Source organism: Saccostrea cucullata, unplaced genomic scaffold (genome assembly GCF_032062105.1).
Source record: "Saccostrea cucullata isolate Sc308-1 unplaced genomic scaffold, CSIRO_AGI_Scuc_v1 ctg326, whole genome shotgun sequence".
NCBI classification, from domain to species: Eukaryota; Metazoa; Mollusca; class Bivalvia; order Ostreida; family Ostreidae; genus Saccostrea; species Saccostrea cuccullata.
Window position 1 is genome coordinate 274229 of NW_026930161.1, and position 12132 is coordinate 286360.

Here is a 12132-nt window from a genome sequence, read left to right on the forward strand (position 1 = left end):
GTTATGGAGAAGAAGATTTTTTAGCAACCAGTACTTTTGGTTTTGTTTTACTGATTCTCTCCCCTTGTTTAAGGGTCCCAACCCTTATTTTAGTATAAATGGTAGCCCTTGGGCCAAGGATACCCTGTGACAAATTTGGTACTGATTGGCCAAGGGGTTCTTGAGTTATGGCCCATATTCTAAAAAGTTTACGCACACCGCACAAATGGCCATAGCATTAGCTCTTTGAGCCTTTGGCTCAGAAGAGCTAAAAATTATATGCACCCTATTATCTTTGCATTGAATTTCACATAACACTTGGACATATCGTAATAATTTGTTGATATGCATGCAATAGTTTCCAATTACAGAAATGCATTCATTTGAAATTTTAATAAAAATAAAACTTTGCATTCATACATTTATTCTTAGATCATGCAGACATTGTACAACTTTGGCACAAATAAAAGTACATAAAATTAGCTCATAAATAGCCCATATAGTCTGAAATGCATTCATCAACATATTCACAATTGCCACCATGGCTTCCATAGTGCATTCAACTTGTCCCAAAAATGGATTTTTCAGAGCAACACCCGAAGTTTTGCAAAGCAATGTATGTAACTCTGATAGGAATCTCTGGGTGGTCCTATAAGTGACAATATCCCTTGAGAAAATGTCTGTCAAAATATGCTTAGGATGGTTTCATTTAGCAAACATGATATAGCCCGTTAGCCACCACATCATGACGGGCTGAAGTAAGGATATAGAGAGGATCAGGTAGAGGCTCCGCTTACTTCCCCGCGAGTAGTTGCTGTCTTCTGAGTGTGGCAATATTTTCACTCGCAGTGTCTGAACCTTCAAATACACAAACATAAACTTTAAAGTCGTTTACTTCACAAATTTAATGTATGCATTTCAATGTTATGACTAAAAAAATCTATTAATGTCCTGCCCATGTTCACAGCAGGGCATGAATATCAATTAATTATGAATACGCATGGATACTTTGTAAATCAAGACGTTTAGCTAAATTCTTAATGTCAGATGTTCATCACAAAACAGTGGTCTTTCATTTCTCACATTTACATAATTTACAAAATTTCAGGAATGTTATATACAAGACAAAGGCCAGAATAATAATAATGTCCTGAAATACATAATTGGGATTTCATTTTTTTTTTTTTTTTTTGGTCATATAACAGTGATCTCCCACTTCTTGTAAAGTCTCACAAATTATGCATTCTTCCACTTACCAAGAAGAAGGCTATGGTTATACTGAACCACAGTAAGGTGACGTAGTACCCTGTAGACTCGAAAAGCATTCCTGACAGAAGGCAGAGTATCATTCTGTAAAAGGGAGATAACACACTCGTGTTTATATTCGGCATTTAAATGGACTTCAAATACTGATGGTAACACGTTATCTAAATGTTTATAATTTCCCCACTCTTCCTGTAGTTTTAATTCCATTTGTTAATGAATTGATTGTGCATGCATGTACATAGTATTGGAACTTTTCAAATTACCAAGATGAAATCAAAAGCCATACTGGGTATTCAAAATATTTTTTGAATAACTACTTACCCTACAAATTTGTATCCACAATATGCTACTATATCAAGATACTTGAGATCTGTTTTTAGGTTCATAATGTAAAGGCTCATGTTTAACACAAAAAGTTCTAAGATAAGCCACACCAAAGCAGAACTTGTCTGAATTCCCAGCTGCTCAGGAGTGAATCTACAAATATAGAAATATCCAATATAGGGTTTCAGAATCAATTTTTCTTTTACCATTGCAGATTATATTCCTTTGTATTACATGTGTTCGTTTAATAGATAATTGTTAACTTTACTAAATAAAAAAAACTTTTTCATTTTAACCAAAGATGAATCCACACAACAAGAGGATGATTCTTTATCATCTTTATTCTTCATAAGTTCTGAAGAATCTGAACTGTGGAGAACTGTGACCCCTGATTAGTCCCAACCCCAGCATTAATATTCGACTTTTCAGTCATGATGAAAAATCTGCACAGCCATGTTGTTTCTTAAAAAAAAATTAGGAGAATATTTCCAAAGTATCCTTGCAAAACTCGGATCCTTATTGTACCGGGTAACCCTCTATCTAAGACATGATTTGACAAAAGTAGAATCACTACTTGACAATGCTTGCCTACTGATACAACTAATTGTTATACCCTTATAAATATCCTTCTATATATTTCTTACTAATAAAAAGTCCAACAAAAGAAATGTTTATTACGTCGGTCTAACAATTTCACTATTGACCGGTCTTACATAAGAATTGTTAGACCGCAACGTCACCTGTCTGTTACATCACAACTAATAATCATCGTTCAATATCGGTGACGCGAAAATAGCCGAAGTTAAGAGCTATTAAGAGTTGTTGCTAACAGCAAGGTAAGGTAGAAGGGAAGAGTATGTTTTGTGATAAATAATTTTTGTGATATAATAGACTTATAATTGATTTTGTTCTTTCTCAGCTTGATGTTTATATTTACTGAAGAAGCCATAATTTTCCATATAAAATAATTGATAGTTTAGCGTGTATTGATAAAATTGATCAATCTTAAGTGAGCAGTGAAGGGTATAACAAAACAGTTATAGACTAGGATTCGGGCAACATATGATTTGTTGGACCTGAAGATTAAAATGTTGCCCTTGGCCTGCGGCCTCGGGAAACTTTTTCACCTTCTGGTCCAACAAATCATATGTTGCCCTCATACCCAGTCAATAACTGTATATTATGGCCTTGCTTTTCTTAATATTTTAAAAGATTTCTTCCTCCTTATCTCAGTGTTATACTTTGATTTCAGACTTTGGCCTCATCCTTAAATTACCCAGGACACAATAATTTGAACAATTATACAGCTACACTTGTTGAGGAAGCTTTCAATTAGGTTTTCATCTTTATTTGCTTGGAGTTCTTGAGAAAAGCTTTTTTAAAGATACCACCAAAATGTCACCATAATTATACCATACTCCTTTAAAACAGTCTGAAACATCTCGAAAGATAGTACTAGTAGATGGACATCAAACAATGGGTATTCCGAGTTCACTTGAGCTTATAGCTCTGGTTACTTGAAGAGTTAAAAAGGTATTTAGGCAAGATCTTACTTGTTATGTGTTCCCAATACTAGTCCTGCAACAAGGATGTATGTGACGAATGCCATGGCTGAAATGAAACATTTTATGACATTCACAATATCGTAAACATTAAAGATGTTGCTCAATTAAATCAACTTACACAGATTTCCAAGGTAAGCTTATGAACACTTCTATAAAAGACTTCTAGAAGTGAATACTTATTATAAAGATACTTTAAATAATTTATAACCTTTATTTTATGACTGAGCCGAGCCATATTTCAGAAATAGTAAATGTAGATGTTATAGCAAAACTAATACATACAGGTATGTATCAATAGATAAATCTCAGTTCCAAAATTAACTTATCAAGACAAGCTGAATCTGTCAGTTTGACATACTTTATGTCTGAAGCAGACAATCTTTAGGCTAAATATAAGTGTCACGGATTATCCGCGGATTTATGTATCGTACGTTAACGTTATTGTTACGTCACAATACTGTACGTTATGTTTCTATAGTTAATAACAGAGTCTAAAATAAACCACTATACGATCAAGACACATTTCTATTCTTTCCACAACAATTTTGGTGCCGTGATCGACGGAATGTCTACATAATACGTAAAATGGAAGGAAGACTGAAAGCCATACGGGCCGGTAACAGATCAGTGGTGACGAAACTTTTCGGACGATTTTTGGACTTGAAAGAAAATACAGCCAGTGAAGTAACGGAGGAAATCGAAATAATTAGAAAGTCCCTAACGCAAAAAAGACAAACTCTACAAGAACTAAATGAACGCATATTAGACGCATTATCTGAAGAGGACATAGAAGAAGAAATCACAAACACAGATGAGTATATGTACGAATTAGACTGCAAAATTAAGAAAACAGAAAAATTTACGGAAAAAGTTTCATGTAAAACTTTGAACGCCAGTGCTGAGTGTTTTGTACCCGCCTTAGAAATTCATGATAGTAATGTAAACACGTCAGCTGCAATTAACTCAAGTGAAACAGCTTGTGAGAATATTCTAAACAATTTTCCTGCCACTGATCTCGATGAACAAAGTAACCACGATTGGCAGAAAAATGTTTTGTCAGTACCATCCAACCAGGTCACAAATAATCATCGACTACCGAAACTAAATCTTCCACATTTTGACAGGGATATACTACAATGGAATACATTTTGGGATTCATACGAATCGACAATTCACCGCAACCAAACTTTAACACCAATTCAAAAGTTTTCGTATCTCAAGGCTCAATTACAGGACGCAGCAGCACAAACCATTGCAGGATTTACTCTCACAAACGCAAATTATGAAACCGCCATAGACCTGCTCAAGGAACGATTTGGTCAACCGCAAAAAATTATCAATGCTCACATGAGAGCACTTATGGAACTGCATGCCCCGAGAAACGACGCCATAAGTCTAAGAAATTATGGAGACTGCTTGGAATCTCATGTCAGGAGTTTAGAGTGTCTAGGACAAAAGCAAGAGATGTACGGAGCTTTACTTATTCCAGTCATAATCAACAAGCTACCAGCTGAAATCCGGAAAAACATTGCACGTGAGTACGATGGTGACAACATTTCACTACACAATCTTCGTAAAGCTATCAGCAAAGAAGTCAAAATCCTTGAATCAGACCAGATTGAAAACAGCGATGGATTCCATGCAACAGCAATGTTTCTTACCGGAGCCTCAAAGAAACAATGCCATGTTCATTATGGACACAACCAGAAAACAAGAGAGTCAACTCCTTATGTCGAAACAACAGAGATAAAGAGCCGCCCTTGCATTTATTGTTGCATAGAGAATCACTTCCCAGGGGACTGTAAGAAAGTTACAGAAGTAAGTACAAGATTCGACATCTTAAAACGGAAGAAATTATGTTTCAACTGCTTAGGAAACCACCGCGCCGCAGATTGTAAATCCCGCAACAGATGTAAAACGTGCCAGAAGAAGCACCACACAAGTATATGCGACATGAAACTAACGAGGGACAGAGACGAGCCCACCAAATCAACAATTGTCAACATTGTAGGAATGAGCAAACCAAAACCCACAGAAATGAACGTTGAACAACGACATAAAAGTGTTTTTTGGAAATCAGCTTCCACTCCGATGAGTCGGACTGTGGACTCCATTCAAGAACGTAGCAAGCTCACTAACGAGATACAGCAACTTAAGTCAGAGCTGAAGACTAAGACAGAAAGGATGCACGCGTTGGAACAAGAAAATGCGACCTTGCTAGAGAGATTGTTACAATTCAACCAACAAAGAAATTTTCAGACTCGTGTGGAGAATGGGATGAAGGATATGATGGAACAGATGAATAAACTTGCGCACGAAAACGGACACTTGCATAACGAGGTTCAGGAATTAAAGGACCAAGTTGTTAATATCAAAACCTACAGCACTCACTTGGAGCATTTTAATGCTAAAAACAACAGTCTTCAGTCACGATATGATTACGCCCAAAGGCAAATAAGTGAGCTAAATATCAAAGTACAAACACTTGAAAATCAATTACAAACCTCACAGGACCCCGTGGAAAGAAGGGAGAAAGATCACACGTTCGCCGTAAGGATCCGTGATGACACACGAAGGGAAGAAACTCAGATGACAGAAAAACGTACAGAGGCTGAGGAGAAGGAAAAAGAAAAATCACAGAAAAAGAATCTCAGGGACATGGCAGAGATAATAAACAAAATGCCAATCTACGGACTCGAAACATGGAACTGGAGAAATCTAACACAGAACTACGTCACAAACACTCCGAGGAACTCATACAGAGGAGAGACGGATTCGTTAGAGCTGCCACTTTACGGACCAAAAATGGACTTACCAACAGACCAATTGTGAAACTATATCCAATCGAAGTGAATGAGAACGAACTTAAAATACTATCGTCTGATCGAGTGTCAAAAACAAAAGCCAAAGAAAGAATTCGTGAAAGGACCTCTTAATTAAGTGATTATGAACTTGTTTTTATTTTAAATGTCAATGAACTGTTAATTTGATTTGAACTTTTTAATATTCTAGTATAATATTCATTTCGGTGCCCGGAGTGCCACGGATTATCCGCGGATTTATGTATCATACGTTAACGTTATTGTTACGTCACAATACTGTACGTTATGTTTCTATAGTTAATAACAGAGTCTAAAATAAACCACTATACGATCAAGACGCATTTCTATTCTTTCCACAACAATAAGAAAAGACAACTATGATCCTACTTACATGGTATATACAAATCAGGTGCATTACAGTCATCTCTTGGAGCCACTGGTTGGTCTTGGTTGAATTTTATTGACCAGTCCTGAATAGAAGATTCAAAATCTTTTTAAAAAATCTGATTTCTTACTTCTTTGAAAAAGCATTTTATTAAAATTCTTGTACAGGTGTATATTTTTTTAATCTTTAAGAGAGAAGATGAAAAAGGCACAACTTACAGTTTGGGTAAAAGGAAAACATAACAACCCCAATTTCTTCATTACATATGTTGTATCTACTGCAAAATAATACTTCATTCTGGATGTTGAAACATATTTTTCTATCTGAAATTTGAAAAAAAATATACATGTGTAATGATCATATAATACACAACTTGACTTATTCCAATAAAAAAAAAGTGTATATAGTTTAATTTCAGACCTATTTTAAGAGCCTCACATTTTTATGAACGAATTCTGTGCCTTGGCCTGCCAGGGACTGTCCGTACTGCATGGCCATGTTAGCCATGGGATCATTGAGATACTGGGCTCCGGGGATCTGACTCATTCCTGGGGGACCACCATAGCCTGATGGGTCATAGCCTGTCAACATAGGAAAAACTAGTCTTAATCTGAGGCACTTCTGAAGGTCAAAACTGTTACCCACATTTGCTTGTCAATCATTCATAAAATCAAATGATTATAAAAGTCTTAAAGATGATCGAAATACACATGTACATGTGAATTCCATGTAATAGCATTGAGGTTAAGAAGATGTGACATGGGCAAATATCTAAGAAAATAATATTATTTTTTGTTGAAAAGAAAATGTGTATGAATTTTTAATAGACAAATTTCACATTTCCAAGAGTTATCTATCGTTGTCGATGTAACACTAATTAGTTATCTGTTTATCTTCCAACGTTATCGGACAATTTCGATCTGTACCTGTATTGCCAGAGTATGGGGCAACACAAAAAGCATAATGAATATGTTCATACACATTTTATTTCTAAAATACTGACCCATATTGGCATAAAGTCAGTAAGGTTATAGAGAGAAAACACTGCCTTATGCTGGTTGACCCCGGATTGACCCCACAAAGGGGAATAACTTTTGTAAATGTGAAATCGTCTATTGTACACACAATAAAGATGGTGGTTTAAAGACTTCATTTGCTAAAAAAAAAAAAAACCAAGTATGGCCATAGGCAAAATAAATCAATAAAGAATGTTATTTTAATAAATTATACATAAACAGATCTTGTGTATCTTCTATCTGTTCCAGCAATGAACATCATTTGATAGAAAGGCCACTTCGATCTTCAATGGCGCCGTGCGTCATTACGAACTTCACAACACATAGACTAGTGCATGATGTGTGTGTCGGACTTTTAAAATGCCTTTTGATAAATTATTTTTTGAAAAATACTATTTCCATCAAATAGATATTTTATATAATACAGAAAAAATTGTGGTCGTACTTTAACGAATGCTCTGAATGGAGACAAATCCACGCACCGACAAAGTCCCTGGCAGGTAATAAAAAACTTCCTAGAACCTTTCCTGTGCTGATTTTTGATCCAAACGCCACAAATTATATCCAATTATCTATCAATTAACCAATTATCATTTATTTAATTTCTATTAAGGTTTTAAGACGAAGCCATTGAGTCGTTTTGTAAACACAATAAGTACTTCGCTTGACCAGGACTGACACCTATGACGTCAGAGCAATGGCGCGCTACATCGGCGATCAAAATATGCATATTAAGAAATTTAAACTTTGAATCGCTGAAACAACCAAAATATTAATTTTTTAACCAAAAAAATTTGATGGATGATTTTAATAGCGTATAAACCTTGTTATATCAAAAAATCATGATACATGATAAAAACCCTTTAAGGTAATATTGAATACTCATTTGCTTATATAACAAAAATACAGAGAATCAAAATATGTACAGTGCAAAAAAAAAACATGAACTATGCATTATTATATGAATTTTTCAAAAACTTGAATACCAATTTAGTCAACATAGCATCTTTAATCAAATTAATGGCGCCAAAAGTTTCAACATAGGTCACCAAATTGATGACCATTTTAAATTGACTTGGCTATGATAAAATTCTGGTACTTTTTTCTCTAAAAAGAAGTTTAAAAGTTAGCAATGGACATGTTTTCTTTGTCAGCTTGTTTTTTTTTTAGCCACGCACATGCAAACAAATTCTGCATCACATCAGTGCACACGAACTCAGGTAGACCAGATAAGACAAGAGCTGTTCCAGGTAATTGTTGACTTCAAAAATAAATTGTGAAGTGCAGTTAATTAGATTGGTGATGAGGTCTGTTGTTTGTCAATTTAATTCTAACTCATTAGAGATATCATCTAGACATAAAATTTAAGTCATAGATGCACAAACAAGCATAAAATGTATAACATGTAAACAATATTCTTGATGTTATTATAGTTTTAAAGAATAATTCCTAAAAAGAAATGATTGATTTAAACTTCTTGAACATACATGTAACAGGTTTACTGACTTATATTTTGTGTCATATTTTTCCTCACCTTTTAAAGTTTGTATGTCAGAAAAATTTGCCCGGTAGATCTAACTATAAATTAGCATTAGCGACTAAATTTTTTTCGACTAGGAGTAGTAAAGCCAAAAGTTTAGAGTTCACTTAAAGGCTTGTAAAGATGTACATGTACCAGCATAAAATTCTATATCCTAATAGAAAATATTATACGTATTTGTGCAAGTTCTTTATATACAATACATAAATGGATAAACTAAGCACTAAATACAGTCGAACCTTGTTATTGCAAACTCATTGGGATTGAGATAAATATTCTTGAGTATTTGAGATATAAAGGGTTAAATACTTAGAGAATACCAGTAACTGATAGGGACTTTTGATTCACTTCAGCATATCCATGGTATTTAAGATATCAGTGTTTGAGATACCAAAGTTCAACTGTATACAAGGCTGTTTTAAAAAATTGGCTAATCGTACTTCAATCTGAATCACAAAACAGTAAACGTGGTTATAGTGCATACACTTAATGAATTCACTCTTACAGCCAAGACAATTCATTCCCTGTAGTTTTAAACTGTATTATAAATTTATCAGATGTTATATACAACAATAAATCAATTTCTCTCTTCCCTCAGTTGCTCTAATAGCTGTAAGAATGTTTTACAATACACAATTCTAGTATTCTTGTACCCACAATTTTTTTTCTCATTCAATACATACAGTGCATTTTTCTCTGGTATCATTGTATATATACTATACAAAAGCAAAATTTATTATGAACTCTTCCTTTATTACTATCTTTTCTCTGTGGTATAGCTTGGCACTTTAAAATATATAATATGAAAGCTCATTTGAAATTACTAATTAAACTAGAAAAGTAGCAGCTCTTAAATATGCTTGTTATACCTTTAAAACTTGTTTTCTACAAATATAATACTATGAACCTGGATTCAATATTTTCCATGAGGGGGTGGATTATCGAAGCTAAAAAATGAGACTGGGCTCAAAATAATTATAATATGTAGAATCAGGGTTCAATATTCCACATATCTGATTAAAATATGAAAAGTTGAAAAACTTTGTTCTTTTTTTACATCCCACTTAACAGTTAAACAATTGACTAAATAAAATCTGCTGTGGAGGGAAATAAAATTTACATCAATATATTGTCACCTTCATTGCAAACATGAAAGTCTGCACAAAATACATCATAATAAGAAGTAAAAGGTATAACAAAGCATTTATTGCTTGGATTGGAAGGCAAAATGGATTTTGTCAAACCTTCAGACTATCCTGCTGCCTTCAGCCTTATAGGCCTCTGTCAAACTGTTTGTTTCCTCAATTTGATAAAATCCATGTTGTCCTCCAACCCAGTTGATAAATTGTTATTATTCTATTGTTAATGACATTCAGCATATCATTTTGGTGAACAGATACAGGTAAACTGTATGCATCATGAACTACAAGTAAACAAACATAAAAATATAACATATACATTGTAATATATAAGTACATGTATGCAACTTTTTGAAATGTGAAAGCTCACTCCTTATGCCAGACTCATGCATAATTTTGCAACATGATTACCTTCCATATCTATTCCTAAAAGAAAGTTTCTATATTTTCACTAAACATAGAATATGTCAAGTTATTAACAAAGACATGTACATTTATCCATCCTTAGCATCACTGCTAATTTGTGGTACACTGTATATGACACAAAGAATTCTTAAAAGTTGCATGTTTCTTTCTGTAACTACTGTGTAAACAAATGGAATAGTTTGCAAAGTTGTTATCTCCAGTTACAATAAGAAAAGATGTTATATACTCTGCATTTCTAAAATCATAATGTGAGAAGGGTTGAAACCGGATCTTACCTTGTCCCTGCTGACCTCCATAGTGTTGAGATGGAGGGGGTTGCATACTTGTGTCTTCATAAAGCTGAGGCTTAGAGCCCCCTTTCTTAGGTCTCCTTTTACCAGCTGCAAGATAGATCAAAACATCAGACTTCATATATAGAAGAAACAAGGTGTAGTTACATGTACTAGAATGTCAGAATTCACATACACATATTCCTATACCCTATTCTTAATTAATGATCTGACATTTAAAAATGAGATGAATAAAGAATTTAATATTCAATTGAAACAAAAACAGGGAAAAATCATATAAGAAAAACTAACTAATAGAACCATGGCATTGCCTCAAGTAGATGATGACATAGCTTAATCCAGATCTAAAAACTAGTTCCTATAGATCTTTCGTTAAATAAACTGGATTTCCCAAGATTATTGAAAAAAAAAGTAGGGATGCAATAAAGTTAATGCCTCATGACTCTGTCGAGAGATTTCCATTGACTTTATTGATAATATTTCGAGCACCTGTGCTTTCATAGACGATGTCAAATGTTTTCATCCCATTCTAGAATGGTATATCTCTTTTTCTTGGCAGTGATATGGACAAATTTATAGTAACCAATGTAATCACTGAGATTTGTGCTGCTGTCATTGTCAAATAGGTGTTTGAAATCTACGTACACATCTGTACAGAAATTGCCTTTGTAAGCTTTCGGGTAAAATCATGCGATATCTAACAAGATTTTATGATGAGTGGCTTCAATATGGATATATACTTAAGCGAACCAAAACTACTTTTGACAAACCTTTTGTAGAAAAACTGTAGATTTACGAATAAATGCAGGAAGTGGGAGATGGATTGAAATAAGAGGTAGACTTCTATATTATGCAATTACGGTTACGTACTTACCATGAATGCCAATATGACCTCAGGAGTCGGCAGTTTTATCCAAAACATAACATAAACAACAACCATTGAGTTACTCACTGCTCTGGTGCATTATTTAACAACAATACGCGGTACTTACTATTTATTGAATAAAGCGCCAACGCAGATATCAACAATAACGCCTTGCATTCCTGTCACTTCGCTCGTGAAGCTCGCTCACTGGTTGTTGTTTACGTTGTTTTATGGATAAAACTGCCGACTTCTTTGATATGACGGAACAGGAGGGTAGCGTACCTGGCGTAAGTTCATGCATACTTACATTAAACCGCAGTGCACAACATCTATGAGTGATTAAACTGACATACACTTACGGTTTCTGAATTCCGATGGAACATCCATTGGCCCTAAGTGTTGATTTTAACCCGTCAAGAGTGTAAATTCGTTAAATGCACTGAGTTGGCATGACACACAGACAGAAAATTCTGACAGCTACTTCCGTTCAGCCTCGTTTTCGTATTCCAAAATGT

At 34.4% G+C, this 12132-nt stretch overlaps 1 protein-coding gene across 6 annotated transcripts; it reads right to left on the reverse strand.

Annotated features, from left to right (window-relative positions):
• Positions 1 to 386: 386 nt before the first annotated feature.
• Positions 387 to 12132, reverse strand: LOC134283117 (protein YIF1B-like). 6 transcript variants are annotated; one of them, XM_062765563.1, is made up of 10 exons: positions 11977 to 12132; positions 10738 to 10842; positions 10448 to 10462; positions 6780 to 6922; positions 6560 to 6664; positions 6348 to 6426; positions 3123 to 3180; positions 1567 to 1722; positions 1236 to 1329; positions 387 to 837 (listed from the first exon to the last, which is right to left on the reverse strand). In XM_062765563.1, exons 1-10 carry the CDS (start codon positions 12002 to 12004, stop codon positions 685 to 687), a joined length of 936 nt encoding a protein of 311 aa, XP_062621547.1. In that variant the 5' UTR covers positions 12005 to 12132; the 3' UTR covers positions 387 to 684. The 6 variants fall into 6 exon arrangements, with proteins under 6 accessions (XP_062621547.1, XP_062621545.1, XP_062621550.1 ...); XM_062765561.1 differs by having other exon boundaries at positions 11971 to 12124; XM_062765566.1 differs by lacking the exon at positions 11977 to 12132 and adding an exon at positions 11627 to 11758.

Excerpts from the sequence above, each read along its gene's own strand:
- LOC134283117 (XM_062765561.1), bottom strand. The coding sequence starts at position 12,004 with ATGGATGTTCCATCGGAATTCAGAAACCGTAAGT. Across the intron at positions 3,181-6,347 it reads ACCTGATTTGTATATACCAT|CCATGGCATTCGTCACATAC; the intron begins GTAAGTAGGATC and ends GTTTCATTTCAG. Across the intron at positions 1,723-3,122 it reads GTATTGGGAACACATAACAA|ATTCACTCCTGAGCAGCTGG; the intron begins GTAAGATCTTGC and ends CTATATTTGTAG.